The sequence below is a fragment of the Salmo salar genome, chromosome ssa15 (assembly GCF_905237065.1).
Source record: "Salmo salar chromosome ssa15, Ssal_v3.1, whole genome shotgun sequence".
Lineage (NCBI taxonomy): Eukaryota > Metazoa > Chordata > Actinopteri > Salmoniformes > Salmonidae > Salmo > Salmo salar.
The window spans coordinates 66,480,282-66,498,818 of record NC_059456.1 but is presented as its reverse complement, the minus strand read 5'-3'; the positions used below and the strand labels follow the sequence as shown (position 1 = coordinate 66,498,818).

The window sequence follows — 18,537 nt, the reverse complement described above, 5'->3', positions numbered from 1 at the left end:
ATTAAGCAGCCTTCTGTGAGACCCTCTCATAGCGAGCACAGAGAGAGACACAGAATGAAAGAGGGAGAGAGAAAGAGAGAGAGAGAGAGAGAGAGAGAGAGAGAGTGAGAGAGCGAGAGAGAGAGAGAGGGGAGAGAGAGAGAGAGAGAGAGAGAGAGAGAGAGAGAGAGAGAGAGAGAGAGAGAGAGAGAGAGAGAGAGAGAGAGAGAGAGAGAGAGAGAAAGAGAGAGGATGCGACGCAAATATACAGGGATACTCTATCGAGGGCTAGTATAGTATACATCTTGACCCGATATATATTTTTTTATAGTGATATATTTTTCCTTCCTTGATGCAGAAAATATATTGTGTTTATCATACATCCATGTAGCTCTCTCGCCCCACACCCTCACACTATTCTACTACGGTACACCCTCCCTCTTCCACTGCACATAGATGTAATGTTGGTATCAGCGTTTTTTCCAATAACCGATGTCTGTGTGCATCCCGCCTCCCTGCGCTCTCAAATAGATGGTGCAAGTCAAAATGTCCAAATCGTCCGCAGACCCACTGCCTGGTGTCGAAACAGGCTCACAGTCTCACCATTTTCAGGTAGGTCTCTTCTTTCTAGATGGCACTCAGCAAAGTAGAGCTTGAAAATGGTTAACGTTTTGCTACTTGTTGTTGAAATGAAAGCGTACAGCCTTGGCAATAGTTTCAACCTACGCCAGTGGAATATCGTTTTGAAACTGCCGATTGATGAAAATAAGCAAAAGGCGATGCCACACGATAGGATTATGTTATCGGTTTAATTCGATCGGTTATCTAGGCTATTTAATTGTCGTTATAAAGAAAGTAGATAAGATGATTGATAGGCCTACAATGTTCATTGCTGAAGTGTGTTCTTCACTCACTCTGATTTCTAACCGCAAATCAGGCCTCTATTCTTCTGATTTTCAATATGTATTGTGCAACGGTGTTTTATTATTTATTTTAATGCATTTCCTGCTTAAACTCTGCATACAATGCGTTATACTCAACCAAAAACAGATATCATGTGACTTGTGTTTAACTGTTTTAACGTTTCATCTGTGGCGGGTAAGAAACCGTGAATATCAAGCACTTCTTGACAGCTGTATGTTCGAGTAGATTAGCTCACCTGTAGCCTACTTATTTCAGCGCTTTTATTAAAACGCAATTGCAAAGGCACTCTACCATCAGGTTTTGGCATCAAAGTAACTGTTGTGTGGGAGCTAAATCCAATCCAACGAGACTTTATTGAGCCGGGAATTCGTATAGATCTACAGAGGGCTGGCTGTACGTATAACAGTCTGTCCATATTCTGTATTGTGAATGCATGTCCATTTTCACCCCCCCCCACCAAAAAAAAACTCGCACTCACAGGGCAGTCCAGAACAAGGTGTGCCTAATTCCCTGCATGGTTCATGACTATTTGCAGTTCTGCGTCAGCCTTTGTCCCCAATAAATACATTTAATCAATGGTTTGAGAAATATCATCCACTACTAGACACGTATTATTATCCAGACAGTCATTACATATGGGTCGTTCCACGAAATGAGTACCTTTTGTGCCCCTTTGATATTTGAAGTAGAAATTGTGCACACGTATTGTATTTTAAAAACCTCATATTAAATTAAATGCACTTTAATATAGTCCACATGGACATGTTTCAGAAATTCTGATTTTTAAAATGAATAAAGACTTGCTAAAGTACCAAAATTCAGCATTTTGATTTGACCCTCTGTGCATCCTCAGTGACTTGTAGGAAGATTTTAAACCACTTATCCCCAACGTTTATCTAAGTTTTCACCATCGTTGAAAAGCCCCAATTATTTTGTTGCTTTGACAAAGTCATTTCTGAAGATTATAATTTATTTAATGTAATTAGTGATTCATTTTAAGGGAAAAAAAACCTGTCTCTCATTTGTAGGTCAATCCCGTTACGTGAACTGAACTCTCGTTTTAATATGTTGAAACTATTCTTAAAAAAAAAAAAAAAAATCTGAAGGAACATTGAACATCTAATAGTCAAATGTGGTGGAAAACTGACCGGGTCGAGCATAACAATTACCACTTCCTGTTGCACACAACAAGCTTCCCTGTCACAAGGGGAAGAAATTGTCATCCCTGTTACTTAATTTGACACTTAATAGGCACTTAATATAGTCTTTAAAAAAAATCGAACCTCTTAAGATGCACCGAATTGGTGGAACGACCCATATATCCAGCCAGAAGAATAGTTTGTTTTAGACATTGATCTATTATACCATGTAATAGGATTTGAGAAATTGAGCTATTTGAAGATTTGAGAATGCACTTGACTTGTTCTAGTCTCTATCTATAGAAATACATGAGTAAACATGTACATGATATAACATATATATTGAAGCCACTCGTTTCAGGAAAGGGTACTAGGCTAGGTAAAAATGACCAATCTATAGCTCTGCGTTGCAGCCATAACACTGGTGAATGCTAGCAGGGTGAAGCAACAGCAAGGTTCGTTATAATGCTGCCAAAGCCTAATGTCTTGTACCGTTGACTATCCCCTCTCTTCCCCTCTCTTCCCATTTTCTCTTATTTTCTAATTTCTCTCTCTCTCTCTCTCTTTCATCCTTTATTCTCATTTCTCTCTCTTTCCTCTTAATTCTCTTTGTTCTTAATGCCCCTCTCTCTTTTTAAAACGTTGTCCTCATCTTACTTTATACCCCTTCTTTCCCCCTGTCTTTTTATGTTATTCTGATTCCTCTCTCATCTCTCGTTGCCTCCTCTCTCTTTCTTTCCTTTCTCATCCCTCTCTCCTCTGCAACAGCTGCCCAGGAAGTTGCCTAAGAGGAAAAGTCGGTTCAAACGTTCGGATGGCAGCACATCCTCAGACACCACCTCCAGCTTCATCAAAAGACAGGTAACTTTAGAGTTCTTCACTAGCTCCTGTTGCCATGGTCAGTGTGCAGTGTGAATGGCATAACCAAGGATTTTGTGTCAATTCAATACTGTCATACCACATTCCACAAGCACTAACGAAATGAAAGGGTGTCGAAATACTACAAGGTTTTTGGAATGCCTCCGGATTAAAAAGTGACCAGTGCCTTTGTTTTATTCTCAATCTTATAGTAACCAATCACTGTGATGTCTTTATTATGAGGCTTTTTATTTGGTTTAATTCACAGGAGGCTGCTGAGGGGAGGAGGGCTCATAATAACGGCTGGACTGGAGTGAATGGAACGGTACCAAACACAGGGACACCAGGTGTTTGATGAGTTTGATACCATTCCATTGATTCCGTTCCAGCCATTACTATGAGCCCATCCTCCCCGATTAAGGTGCCACCAACCTCCTGTGGTTTTAATTAGCTTTTACTAGTAAAACATTTTAATGGAATACTTAACATGTCCAATAGAGTGCAGTATTGGATTTGTAGCAGCAGTTTGTTACATGAAAGCCCATCCCAGCCTCAGTTTTTAATTAATGTTTTCAGGTCAAGCAAGCGCGAGTGGCAGGGGTGCAGATTTGATGTTATTTAAGAGAATCTCAATAGCTGGTGAAAAAAAAGGGAGAGAGAAATTAGGTTAAGATAACACTGCCCTTGAATTTAGATTTGTCACCACGCCAAACAGAACCTTTTTGGGTCTCTTGTCCCCTAATAATGTCCTGCAGTGAATTCAGGAAGTGTTTTTTTCATTCTGTATGTTTGATGTATGTTTGATAGCCTGGTTCTCCGTGCTCTGTATCTGCAGATGAATTTGACTTGGTAAGCGTGTCAGTGCAGTAACCATCCAGGCGGCTGCAGTGTAGCGTCTGGCCCAGTAGAGGGGACCTCTGAGCCCCTGTAGAAGCTCTATGTGGAGAAATCAAAGAGCTTCAATCAGGTTACACTGCATGAGTCCAAGACTGACAACAATGCTGTGAGTCAGAGGCCTCTTCTTCCCCATTATCATGGGAGCAGAGGGAATGCCAAAAGCCAGGGGTGGATCTTTACACCCCTCGGCAAATGGAATAATGTGTATGTGTACCAGACAGTTAACAGGGAGAGGCTAATGTGTCAGAGCGCTGAGTACACTGGGTGCTTGGTTTAGGTCTAGTTCTTCTTAAGGCCTCTGGGTTTTCACACAGGTTTTAAATCCATATGACACCCCTTTATCCTCTCTGGTTTGGGCCTGGTGGTTTTTTTGTTTGTTTTTTTAAACCTTATTTCTTTGTGCACGGAAGTAAAGACGAATCCACTCAATCAGTCACCAGAACATCTGTCAAAAAGGCATAACTGAAACATGCACTTAGAACAGTATAAGGAAATAAGTATGAAGAAAGAGTGAGAAGTGTAGCTAGTTGTCAGAAGCGTTGGTGCGAGCCAGGGAAGGAGGGAGGGAGGAGAAAAGGCTGAAACAGATGTTTTATTTAGGAGGGGACATTAGTTATACCGATTAGTGGCTCAGTGAAAACCTCCGCAAACCCTGAGAATATCGCAGGGTCTTCAATATGAATTGGACTCTTTTCCAGGTCCAGGGTGAGGTGGTGTGTTTAACCTTCTATATCTCACCAGCTTTGCACCTTACATCTATACAAATACAGTTGTATTGTTCCCTCTCATTTCATTGAGGTTTTGTGTTTTGTCTGTGTGCATACGTGTGCGTGTGTGTGTGTGTGTGTGTGTGTGTGTGTGTGTGTGTGTGTGTGTGTGTGTGTGTGTGTGTGTGTGTGTGTGTGTGTGTGTGTGTGTGTGTGTGTGTGTGTGTGTGTGTGTGTGTGCGCATGAGTGTCTCTGTATTTGGTGGATTGCTCGGTTGTTGTTGCTACTTACTAGCGCTTGATAATACCATAATATTACAAATTATTAAGCCTTTACCTCAGTGGGCTAAAACAGGGTCACACAGAGTGTTTCTGGGTAGTCTTAAACAAATCTACTTTAAAACAAAAGTATACACCTCACACACATGGTTATGGACTTAAGAAAAGAAGACACCTGTATCATGTCAGATATAGAGTTGAAATGTACTCCATTTAGAGTTTTCAGTCCAACATTACACTTTATATACATCACGGAAGACTGAAACATAACAAAACTGTTTGTCATAGAAACACCGGATTTTCATCAGTTTAAAAAAAATCTTTATTAAGGATGAAATTAGGAAAGATATGAATAACACTCCACCCACGAGGCCAAAGAGGGCGCTTTTGGTCATTGACTGCAGGAAAGGGTTCTACCAAAAGAACGGAAAATGACTTAAACAAGACAGGTACTTTGTACTTTCTTTGTTTAGATATGTTTTCCTTGTAACAGGGATGGATAGGGGTTCCACCCATAGCGGAGCAGTATGACTCATTACTGCAGACAGTAGAATACAATATACTGTTGCTATGTGTTTCCACAAGTGCTATGTGAAATATACACAACCTGATAGTAGTAATATGCATTCACAACAGCCTCATGGACATAGCTGTGGTAGAAATCTTGTTTATAATGCTGTGAAGTTAAATACTGATCTGTTCCCATTCTCAGATGCTGTAGTGACAGTGTGTGAGTGGAGGGAAGGGCTATGCTAACACGAGTAGCTTGACTTGATGAGACATGATCAAGTTTTCCTCTGACTACAGGACTGAGAAGACAGGAAGGGATCGAAGGCAAGAGAGGGAGAGAGAGAGAGAGAGAGAGAGAGAGAGAGCGATGAGAGAGAAAGGTGGATTTGATCAAGTGACGTACTTTAGCTCTTAGCAGAAGGTCTGTGCGTATGTGATTGGTGTGAGGGAGAGAGAGAGAGAGAGAGAGAGAAAGGGAGGGAGGTAGAAGGAGTAAGAGAGGGTGTCATAGGAGTATATTCCAGTGCATGTCCTCCCTGGTTCGGGGAAGGAGCACAGTCCAGTCTGACCGCATACAGCATGTAGCCTGGAGGAAGGACAGGCTGGCTCTATCACCACACTGAGTAAGTACACAGACTCCCTCAGAAGCCACCACCATCTCTTCCTCTCTCTGTTTCTTCCCCTCCTCTCCTCATTGTCTCTCCACGTCCTCTGTTCCTGTCAGCCGTTCTCCTCCTCATCTCCCCTGCTCTTTATGGCTTCAATGTTCTTCTCTCTCCCCCTCCTTCACATCTCTCTCCATCCTCTTCTCTCTTTCATTCCCTTCACATCTCTATTTCTCTGTGAAGCCCCCTAGTCGTTCTGTTTCCCTCTCTTCTCCGTTTCTCTCTTTTACTTCTTATTCTTCCTCTTCATTCTTCCCATTAAATCCAAGTACCACATTCATTAAAATGATGCTTCCTATGAGTTGCTTATTTCAGATAATTTCAGACCAGATCTTCATTGGTAGGGATTGTTGGGGCTGCGGTCTGTGATCTATGAGTGCATGTACGCCTCGTTGACTGTTAAAGGAGCAACTTGCCTTTACTTAACCACCCGTTTTACAACTAAAGTAAAGTATCCAGTTTGCATTTACATATTCCGGCGTCGTGCTTGGAATATTGGAACCAGTCATCATCTGTCATGATGGTGTGTGTGTGTGCTTGCATATATTAGTGTGTATGTGTGTGTGTGTGTGTGTGTGTGTGTGTGTGTGTGTGTGTGTGTGTGTGTGTGTGTGTGTGTGTGTGTGTGTGTGTGTGTGTGTGTGTGTGTGTGTGTGTATGATGTAGGGTTGACCCCATTTAGTCGACTGGTCAATTGTTTGGTCGATAGGCAGTTGTTCGACCGAGATTTCTTAAGTGAGCAGTAGCAAAAAAAGAAAAAAATATAATGGTGTACATCTGTCTGATTGGTGCCTGCCTGAATGGACTGATCCATTGTGGAGGCCGTGGGGATGGAACAGTCCACTCTAAGATGTGCTACTGAAATTGTATATGGCTATATTATGTAGGAACAATGGTGTAACACTAATCCAAATAATATTATTTTATAACAGATGCACTTCCTCCCTTGTTGGATAGCGGTCGCTGTCCGCGGTTCTGAAACACATCAGTGTGCTGTTGAATTGGCGTCTTTTCCTAGACAATGTTGCTATGTGCATAATAGCAAAGTAAACCAGCATATCGGCATTGAGAACAATGCAGTGGAGGCAGCAGCGGAGATAGGAGATGAGAAAACAGCCCTTGTCTTAATTGTTGACGAAAAGTGAGGAGAGAGGAAACCCCAGCTTAATTAGGTCTATAATCAATAACCTAAATGTTAAATGTGCCTGGCTTTACAGTCCATTCAGAAAGTATTCAGACCCCTTGACTTTTTCCATTTTTTGGTACGTTACAGCCTTATTCTAAAATTGATTAAATTGTTATTTTCCCTCATCAATCTACACGCAATACCCCATAATGACAAGGCAAACGGAAATATCACATTTACATAAGTATTCAGACCATTTACTCAGTACTTTGTTGAAGCACCTTTGGCAGCGATTACAGCCTCGAGTCTTCTTGGGTAGGACGCTACAAGCTTGGCACACCTGTATTTGGGGAGTTTCTCCCATTCCTTTCAGCAGATCCTCTCAAGCTCTGTCAGGTTGGATGGGGAGCGTTACAGCACAGCTATTTTCAGGTCTCTCCAGAGATGTTCGATCGGGTTCAAGCCACTCAAGGACATTCAGAGACTTGTCCCGAAGCCACTCCTGCATTGTCTTGCCTGTGCGCTTAGGGTCGTTGACCTGTTGGAAGGTGAACCTTCGCCCCAGTCTGAGGTCCTGAGCGCTCTGGAGCAGGTTTTCATCAAGGATCTCTCTGTACTTTGCTCCGTTCATCTTTGCCTCGATCCTGACTTGTCTCCCAGTCCATGCCGCTGAAAAACATCCCCACAGCATGATGCTGCCACCACCATGCTTCACCGTAGGGATGGTGCCAGGTTTCCTCCAGACGTGACGCGTGGCGTTCAGGCCAAAGAGTTCAATTTTGGTTTCATCAGACCAGAGAATCTTGTTTCTCATGGTCTGAGAGTCTTTTGGTGCCTTTTGGCAAACTCCAAGCGGGCTGTCATGTGTATTTTACTGAGGAGTGGCTTCTGTCTGGTGACTCTACCATAAAGGCCTGATTGGTGGAGTGCTGCAGAAATGGTTGTCCTTCTGAAAGGTTCTCCCATCGCCACAGAAGAACTCTAGAGCTCTGTCAGAGTGACCATCGGGTTCTTGGTCACCTCCCAGACCAAGGCCCTTCTCCCTCGATTGCTCAGTTTGGCCAGGCGGCCAGCTCTAGGAAGAGTCTTGGTGGTTCCAAATGTCTTCCATTTAAGAATGATGGAGGCCACTGTGTTCTTGGGGACCTTCAATGCTGCAGACATTTTTGGTACCCTTTCCTAGTTCTGTGCCTCAACACAATCCTGTCTCGGAGCTCTACGGACAATTCCTTCAACCTCATTGTTTGTTTTTTGCTCTGAAATGCACTGTCAACTGTGGGACCTTATATAGACAAGTGTGTGCCTTTCCAAATCATGTCCAATCAATTGAATTTACCACAGGTGGACTCCAATCAAGTTATAGAAACATCAAGGATGATCAATGGGAAAAGGATCCACCTGAGTTAAATTTCAAGTCTCATCGCAAAGGGTCTGAATACTCATGTAAATAAGGTCATTCTGTTTCTTATTTTTTAATAAATGAGCAAAAATGTCTAAAAACCTGTTTTCTTTGTCATTATGGGGTATTGTGTGTAGATTGCTGAGGAACATATTTTTGAAATCAATTTTAGAATAGGGCTGTAACTTAACAAATAGTGGAACATTTCAAGGGGTCTGAATACTTTCCAAAGGCACTGTATATCTACAGAAATAAGACAGATCCTGCTTCTGTTGCCTGTTTGAGTGTTTGTTTAGTAGACTACTGATTCCATGAGAACCAAGCCTCATGCAACCACAATATAAACACATTCGGCTGGTTTTGATCTTTGCTATACTGTAACAAAGGCTTTACACTTTTTCCCTTTAGAACAGCCTCCCTGGTATTATTTATAATTTATGTAGTGTTATTTACACGGTTCCAAATTGTCATAAAAAAGCATAGACTATTTAGAAAAATAATGACCCTCCTTTTTCTTGATATCATTATTGTTATTATTACTATTATTGTTATGATCATCATTATTATAATAAGTCATGTCATTATCATTAGTAGGCTTAGTAGAGTAGTCTTGCATAACCACCATCGAGCTGTAGGCCTAAGAGCACATCCTGTTTAGTCTCAATAGCGGAACTTACTTAGGCCTATATTTCAAAACGTATAAAGGCTACAGTACTGTATCAATCAATCATTCATGTATTAATATCATCACACAGCATACCCGTCGTTCATGAATTGACATGCATTCAAGCATTTTAGTTTTAAAATAAAATAACAATGCGACCCTTAAATAATTAGCATAAACAATAGATAAACCATTCCATGTTGGAAATTGCATTCATGAATGAATGCGACTGGTTTAGTCTTTACTTTAATAAAGGCTTTACATATTATTTTTTTAAATGTTACAACAGACTCTCTGGTATTACATTGTTCCAAATGGTTAGAGAACTTATATTGTAATCTAACGGCACCTGTTTGGTACACAATATGCACGCAGCACTTGCTCCTTACCTTCTTTTTCTTGAGCTCCAGTATTTTCCACAACTAGTCAAATTTATTCCACACATCTGACTTCCCCTTTCCACCTGAGCAACCAGTAAACATTTCCCCGTTTCGAGTTTATTTGTCACATCCTCTGAATTCTTCCAGATCAGGTATTCCCAAACTGGGGTAAGCAATGACGTCAGGGATACACCAAATAAAAATGTGATTCACATTAAAAAACAGACCGTTTATATTTTCCAATGGGGCTATATATTTGGGTGAGGTTTTTTCCTCGCCTGAGTAGCCTTGTTTCACTGCCAAAAATAAAATGAAACCATCTAGTGTTCAGCGAAACAACAACACAATGTCAAATACAGGTAGCCTAGTCAAATAATTAACATCCAATCACATTAACCGTTACTCTCTCGAGGGAATTCCACTAACGGTACGTATGTAGCCAAACATAGCTGCTCCTCATTCCGTTTGCTTGGAAATGGATAAATGGTTAAAAAAAGTAAGGCCCTAAGAGACACATAACAGCTCTACTGGTAGTACCAGCAGTACTACACCTGCACCTGTCGACGACAGAAGTTGTTCTGCTTCCACGAGCACATCCAATGCTAGCATCAGAAAATTCTACATTTGTTGTTAGCCCAGCTAGCATGGACACTGACAGTTGTGAATCTGATGCAGCCGAAGAGCTACTGCCCCCGGGAAAGCACCGAACAATAGGCAGGGACGTTGGACCATCGAAGAGGTGCAAATATGATGAGAACTACATTGATTTGGGGTTCACTTATATTGGGAGTTTTGCCTTTCCTCAGCCACGGTGTGTTAAATGTGCAAAAGTACACAACTCGATGAAACCTTGGAGTAGTAAGACGTGTATAAAAGCAACAGATACCATCAATAAAAAGGGTCTAGGAGCGTCTTATATGGTGAGCTACTGAGTGGCTAGGACAGGCAAGCCCCATACTATTGTGGAGGACTTAATTCTTCCTGCTGCCGCGGATATGGCTGGGACAATACTGGGGGAAAAGGCCCAAAAAACTATACAGACAATGTCTTCATCAAACAACACTGCTTCATGACGCATCAGTGACATGGCAGGAGATTTTTTTAAACAATTTCTGCTTCGCATACAAGCCAGTGAATTCTATGCGTTACAGCTGGATGAGTCAACAGACGTAGCGAGCCTGGCACAGCTCCTGGTATATGTCCGTTACGTTTATGGGGGGTCAATTAAGGAAGACATCCTCTTCTGCAAACCACTGGAAACCAGGACAACAGGAGAGGATATTTTTTAAGTACTTGACAGCTTTGTGACATCAAATGGACTTTGGTGGTCAAGATGTGTTGGTATCTGTACTGATGGCGCAAAAGCCATGACAGGGAGACATAGTGGAGTGGTAATGTGCATACAAGTAGTTGCTCCCGACTCCGCTTGGATACACTGCAGCATCCACCGAGAGGCTCTTGCTGCCAAGGGAATGCCTGACAGCTTGAAAGACGTTTTGGACACTACAGTGAAAATTGTTAACTTTGTTAAAGCAAGGCCCCTGAACTCTCGTGTATTTTCTGCACTATGCAATGATATGGGCAGCGACCATGTAACGCTTTTACAACATACAGAAGTGCACTGGTCATCAAGGGGCAAAGTATTGACATGGTTTTTTGAGAGACGAGCTTAAAGTTTCACTTGTCTGACCTCTTGCATGATGATGAGTTTCTCACATGACTGGCCTATCTGGGTGATGTTTTTTCTCGCCTGAATGATCTGAATCTAGGATTACAGGGACTCTCTGCAACTATATTCTATGTGCGGGACAAAATTGAGGCTACGATTAAGATGTTGGAGCTCTTCTCTGCCTGCATTAACAAGGACAACACACAGGTCTTCCCATCATTGTATGATTATTTAGTGTGCAAATGAACTCAAGCTTACGGATAATGTCAAATGTGATATAGCGAAGCACCTGAGTGAGCTGGGTGTGCAAATACGCAGGTACTTTCCCAAAGCGGATGACATAAACAACTGGATTCGTTATCCCTTTCATGCCCTGCCTCCAGTCCACTTACCGATATCTGAACAAGAGAGCCTCATCAAAATTGCAACAAGCAGTTGTGCAAAAATTGTATTTAATCAGAAGCCACTGCCAGATTTCTGGATTGGGCTGCGCTCAGAGTATCTTGCCTTGAAAAATCATGCTGTTAAAGACACTGATGCCCTTTGCAACCACGTACCTATGTGAGAGTGGATTCTTGGCCCTCGCTAGCATGACAACTAAATACAGGCACAGACTGTGTGGAAAAGGATTTAAGACTGAGACTCTCTCCAATACAACCCAACATTGCAGAGTTATGTGCATCCTTTCAAGCACACCCTTCTCATTAACCTGTGGTGAGTTATTCACAATTTTCAATGAACAAACAAGGTTTTATATGCAAGGTTAAATAAAGAGCAAAAGTATTGATTTTTATTATATTATTATTTGTGCCCTGGTCCTATAAGAGCTCTTTGTCACTTCCCACGAGCCGGGTTGTGACAAAATCTCACACTCATTCTTATGTTTAATAAATGTATCGTATTGTGTGTGTGTGGCAGGCTTACAAGGATGGCAAAAAACCACATTTGAGAGTGCGCTGACCCTGGTGCTAGAGGGGGTACGCAGCTTGAGGTTGAATGTTTGAAGGGGTACGGGACTATAAAAAGTTTGGGAACCACTGCTCTAGATGAATGAATATGAAAGAGATAGGGAAAGAAAGAGTAAGAGAAAGAGGGGGTGTGTCTGTGTATGTGTGTGTGTGTGTGTGTGTGTGTGTGTGTGTGTGTGTGTGTGTGTGTGTGTGTGTGTGTGTGTGTGTGTGTGTGTGTGTGTGTGTGTGTGTGTGATATGAAGCCAGGGGAGTAAGTGTGAGTGGAGGGATTCCAGCAGCAGGTGTGAGGTCACGTGCTCCAGTGCTCACTTTAATAATGGCTGGGCATCATGGCAGCCCAGGCGACTCTTTCAGAGCTGATCTCTACACTTTAATAATGGCTGGGCATCATGGCAGCCCAGGCGACTCTTTCAGAGCTGATCTCTACACTTTAATAATGGCTGGGCATCATGGCAGCCCAGGCGACTCTTTCAGAGCTGATCTCTACACTTTAATAATGGCTGGGCATCATGGCAGCCCAGGCGACTCTTTCAGAGCTGATCTCTACACTTTAATAATGGCTGGGCATCATGGCAGCCCAGGCGACTCTCTGAGAGCTGATCTCTACACTTTAATAATGGCTGGGCATGGCAGCCCAGGCGACTCTCTCAGCACGCTAACGTCATTAAGAAGCACTTAGACCCAGCTCTTTTCCCACTCCAGCCATGTACGGCTAGTAAACATGGCTCTGTGTGTGTCTGTGTTTGAGTGCATGTGTGTGTGTGCATTCGTGTGTTCGTTTAAGTACAGTATGTTCACATTGAATACAGCGCTGTTACAGAGCACAGGAATGCAGTTTCACGTCTGTGTCAGCATCCAGTGCTGCTTTCTTAATCAGTCAGGTATGGACAGCTTCTGTCTGTGTCTGTCTGTCTGTCTGTCTGTCTGTCTGTCTGTCTGTCTGTCTGTCTGTCTGTCTGTCTGTCTGTCTGTCTGTCTGTCTGTCTGTCTGTCTGTCTGTCTGTCTGTCTGTCTGTCTGTCCCTCCATCCATCCATCCAGCGCTTTCTGCACATCTCCTTTAGGCTTATCTTTGAATGCGTCTCTCTCTTTTCCCCTTTCCATTGCTCATCTCTGTGTCTTTCTCCTTTAATATATGCCTCTAACTCTATCCTCCCCCCCACCTCCTCTCTCTCTCTCTCTCTCTCTCTTTCTCTCTCTTTCTCTCTCTCTCTCTCTAAGGCACAGACCACTTGGTGCAGTGTTGGCTTGAAGAATGTGAAAATCTGATTCAGTTATACCTTAGAAACCTAGTGATAGAGCATTCTGTGTGTGCTTATACGTTCAAGGCTCCCCCTGTCGTCGTATTCAAATGACTGTATTGTGCTGTCTCAACATTATGTATATAGTATGATGCAGATAGGAAAATTCAAGATGGCGTCATACAGTATACTGTTGTTACGAGTTCTGAGGCTGGTCAGATGAATAGAGGTGTAGGTAATAGAAGTGTGTGTGTGTGTGTGTGTGTGTGTGTGTGTGTGTGTGTGTGTGTGTGTGTGTGTGTGTGTGTGTGTGTGTGTGTGTGTGTGTGTGTGTGTGTGTGTGTGTGTGTGTGTGTGTGTGTACATCAGCACAGGGAGGTTCATAAAGCCCCGGAGTGTTTTCTCTCCTCCCCTCAAGCCCCCCCCCCCCCCTCTCTATCTCTCTATCCACCCCTTTCTCTCTGCTCTAACTCTGTTCCCCTGTCCGGCCGGCTTTGTTCGCTGTAGTGTTGACAGAATCAGGGCTGAGTTTCTTCAGAGGAGCCAAATATAGGGGAGCAGAGATATACTGTACACCGCCCAGACTGCACCAAGCACAACACTTCTGTCTCTCTCTCCTCTGTTGAGAAGTACAAATATTATCATTTTTTTCTTTCCCTTTTCTGTTTTTGGCAAAGGATTTTCATTTTGCTCATGTATCCCTATCGTGGTTGATAGTTTTAATAACTCTTACAGCCTTGTGGTTTTCCACACTAATCCGGTGAATCATTTGACATCATTTGATAAATAGCCTACTAGATAGCACCTGTGTAGGACCATTAGCTACTCTGACCGAATAATGCATCTTAATGCCAGCAAGGAGTTTGTTTATCGACTCTATGAAGTCATTGTTTTCATCCACTTCTCTCACGATGCCATTGTGTTCCGCAGACTGGATCCTGGGGCGTGTCCTCATATTAGGCCACTCAATTATTAACGAGATGTATAGACGGTATATTTTACTAACAAGCAGAAGTCCATAGAGGATATGCAGGGAGGATAAGGGATGTATGTGTGCTGCACTGCATTGTTGGGGGATGGGGGGGGGGGGGCACTATATCCTTTGTGCTATATTTGGTGTACCAAGCAGAGAGCTAGTGTGGGGGAGAGGAAGCAGGAGACAAAGTGGATGATGATGAAGAGAGTAATCTCAAAGAAAGACAACATGATGTGTTAGAGTGTGTGTATATTGCCTCCAGTATGACACAACAGAAGAATAGGTTTCAGTGAGCAGGCTATTTTCTGTGTGATCTGTGACTGTCACCACACCACTCTTGAGATAACAGCAGGAAAGGGATGTAGCGGGTTGTGTGTGTGTGTGTGTGTGTGTGTGTGTGTGTGTGTGTGTGTGTGTGTGTGTGTGTGTGTGTGTGTGTGTGTGTGTGTGTGTGTGTGTGTGTGTGTGTGTGTGTGTGTGTGTGTGTGTGTGTGTGTGTGTGAAAGAGAGAGGCTGTCTTTGTGTACGGTTCTTCAGGCTCTTACCTCACCTCAGACCCCTGTCCTGAAATCAACCACCACCTCTATATTTGTCTCACAACCAATACAAGTAAATGTATAAAATATGTTGTATTGTCACATACACCAGATAGGTGCAGTGAAATGTGTTTTTAAGTAGCCTCTCCTCTCCCTCTCCAGGGGTCGGCTGATTCGTACACCAGTAGACCGTCGGATTCCGACCTGTCAGCGGAGGAGGACCGCGAGGCGTATCGGCGTGAAGCCGAGCGCCAGGCCCAGCTCCAACTCGACAGAGCTACGGTGTGTTTTGTTATGAAACACACACACACACACGCACACACACACACACACACTCACGCACGCACGCACACACACACACACACACACACACTCACAGATGAACGCACGCACGGACGCACACGCACGCACACGCACGCACGCACGCACGCACGCACGCACGCACGCACGCACACACACACACACACACACACACACACACACACACACACACACACACACACAGATGAACGCACGCACGGACGCACACACACTATTGGTAACACTAACTGAAATGTTGTTTGTTTTCTGTCCCTGCAGTCTAAACCTGTAGCATTTGCGGTGAAGACCAACCTGGCTTTCTGTGGCGCTCTGGATGAGGACTGTCCCGTTCAAGGAGCTGCAATCAACTTCGAAGCCAAAGACTTCCTGCACATTAAGGAGGTGAGGAACTGTGGAGGGAGGACAATACTCACTCTTCTCACCCCTCTCCCCTCTCCCCTCTGTTCCCCATGGAAACAACAGCAGCTGTGGAAAGCATCCACACAGTCGTTCCACGTAATTATGTTAATTGTGTGAGGTATTATCTGTTTTGTATCGTGCTGTGTTAGGTGATATTGAGACATATTGTTCATTTTACTTCCAGAAGTAGCTACAATAATGACCTGGATCAAGCGGTGCCCATGGTGTAATGTTGAGTTATGTTGTTGTAACAGAAGTACAACAATGATTGGTGGATTGGTCGTCTGGTGAAGGAGGGGGCAGACATCACCTTCATCCCCAGCCCTTTACGCCTGGAGGCTATGAGACTCAAACACGAGCAAAGGTGAACCAACATGTCCTGATGTTTGTAAGAATTTGGGACATCAAGGGAATATCGGGGGCATAATTTCATATTGTAACGTATCCTCGAACTAACATTGAACTGGGCTTCTTTATAATTAACCCTTAACACAATAACCATAACAGTAACCTCAAACCCCAACTATGACCCGTGCTGTAACCCGTCACCTTTGTTCTGAAATGTCTGTTGTGCAGGAAAAGAGGGGGGAACTCTTCCTCCAGTCTGGGTGACATGGTATCTGGGAGCTGGAGGACAACACCGCCACCTGGTGGTGAGTATAAGAATTACACCCTCAGACCTTTTTCTCAGGAATCGAATACTGTATTATAAATTCAACCGTGATTTTTCTTCTCACTCGCTGATATAATATCTTATGTCACTGATTGTACTGTTCTCGTTTTCAAAAGACAAACCGAAGCAAAAGCAGGTACGTTTTTATGTCGTCTTCTCTATAAAAAAAACATGAACCTGTTTCAAAGGGTGAAACGACGGGAACTTTGATTGGCACGCTCACTGTCTTTCTCTTGGTCTCTTTCTCTCTTGGTTCACACAGGAACACATTCCTCCATATGACGTGGTCCCGTCTATGCGGCCGGTGGTCTTAGTGGGGCCGTCACTGAAGGGGTATGAGGTAAGTGTCTCTCGCTCTCTCTCCGTTCTAGTAAGGCCAAGAACAATGTTTCTACTAGGGGAAGGCAACCTTAGGTCCTTCTACTTCGGAGGACTGAATTACACTTGTAAATGGCGGTCAGCTAAGCTAATCATCTGAAGGAGCGGTCGGTTGAGACACACTGTCCTAGAACCAGTTAAGAACCGCCTCTTGTCTGCTCCATCTAGTGATAATGATTCACATTTCTCTCTCGGCTCCACAGCTGAATAATAACATCCCCATTCAGACAGTGGAATGAACACCAAGCCTGGCTAATTCACTTGATCTATTTTTAGATGCTTCTTTCATCTGGGGTTCAGTTTCAATGAATTTCAAAGTACACTGAGTGTACAAAACATTAGTACACCTGCTCTTTCCACGACATAGACTGGCCAGGTGCATCCAGGGGAAAGATATGATCCCTTATTGATGTCACCTGTTAAATCCACTTCCATCAGTGTAGATGAAGGGGAGGCGACGGGTTAAAGAAGGATTTTTAAGCCTTGAGACAATTGAGACATGGATAGTGTATGTGCGCCATTCAGAGGGTGAATGGGCAAGACAAGAGATTGAAGTGCCTTTGAACGGGGTACGGTAGTAGGTGCCAGGCGCACCGGTTTGAGTCATGAACTACGCTGCAGGGTTCTTCACGCTCAACAGTTTCCCGTGTGTATTAAGAATGGTCCACCACCCAAAGGACATCAAGCTAACGGCAGGCCAGTGGTCGAAAACGGGTCATTGATAGAAGACGACAAAGGAGGCTGACATAAATTAAGCAGAGCAACAGACGAGCTATGGTTAGTCAACTGACAGTCCAGTACAACATTGGTGCCCAAAGACTCATAAAGGAATGCACAACTAATCGTACCTTGGCACGAATGGGCTTTGGCAGCCGACGACCTTATAGAGTTCCCACTTCTTTGAGCAAAAAAACAAGTAACTGCGGCTGCAGTGGGCTAAGGAGCGAAAAACACTGGACACTGGAGAATGTGAAAAACATTGGCTGGTCTGATGAATCCCGGTTTCTGCTGTTTCACGCTGATGGGAGGACTAGGGTATGGAGGAAACCACGAGTACATGCATCCTTCATGCATGCTGTTTCACGCTGATGGGAGGACTAGGGTATGGAGGAAACCACGAGTACATGCACCCTTCATGCATGCTGTTTCACGCTGATGGGAGGACTAGGGTATGCAGGAAACCACGAGTACATGCATCCTTCATGCATGCTGTTTCACGCTGATGGGAGGACTAGGGTATGGAGGAAACCACGAGTACATGCATCCTTCATGCATGCTGTTTCACGCTGATGGGAGGACTAGGGTATGGAGGAAACCACGAGTACATGCATCCTTCATGCATGCTGTTTCACGCTGATGGGAGGACTAGGGTATGCAGGAAACCACGAGTACATGTATCCATCATGACGTGTCTCAACATTGCAGGCTGGTGGTGTGATGTTGTGGGGTGTGTTTTCATGGCACACATTGGGCACCTTGATAAAAGTGGAGCAACTTTTGAATGCCACAGGATATCTGAACATCATTGCCAATCAGGTGCATCCTTTCATGGCAGCAGTTTATCCACCTGCAAATAAATGTATTTCAGCAGGGTAATGCTCCATGCCACGAGGCTAGGATTGTCTAGGAATGGTTCCACGAACATGACAGTGAATTCAGCTTACTGCAGTGGTCTGCCCAGTCACCAGATCTCAATCCAGTCGAGCATCTGTGGGATGAGACGGAACGAGCTATTCGGAGTAGAGATCCACTACCAGCAAACCAGACACAACTGTGGAAACATTGGAGTCAACATGGGCCAGCATCTCTGTGGAACGCTTTAGACACCATGCCCCGACGAATTGAGG

At 43.7% G+C, this 18,537-nt stretch overlaps 1 protein-coding gene across 2 annotated transcripts in view; it reads left to right on the top strand.

Moving 5' to 3' along the window:
• The first annotated feature begins 211 nt into the window (after positions 1-211).
• Positions 212-18,537, top strand: part of cacnb3a (calcium channel, voltage-dependent, beta 3a) — a 30,918-nt gene continuing 12,592 nt past the window's right edge. Inside the window, exons 1-8 of one of the 2 annotated variants that reach the window (XM_014145538.2) lie at positions 212-591; positions 2,811-2,903; positions 15,082-15,201; positions 15,499-15,621; positions 15,894-16,003; positions 16,216-16,292; positions 16,429-16,448; positions 16,575-16,652. In XM_014145538.2, the coding sequence (XP_014001013.1) occupies positions 511-591; positions 2,811-2,903; positions 15,082-15,201; positions 15,499-15,621; positions 15,894-16,003; positions 16,216-16,292; positions 16,429-16,448; positions 16,575-16,652 (702 nt within the window). In that variant the 5' untranslated portion in view covers positions 212-510. The remainder of the gene's footprint in view (positions 592-2,810; positions 2,904-15,081; positions 15,202-15,498; positions 15,622-15,893; positions 16,004-16,215; positions 16,293-16,428; positions 16,449-16,574; positions 16,653-18,537) is intronic. The other variant, XM_014145537.2, reaches the window with a different exon arrangement.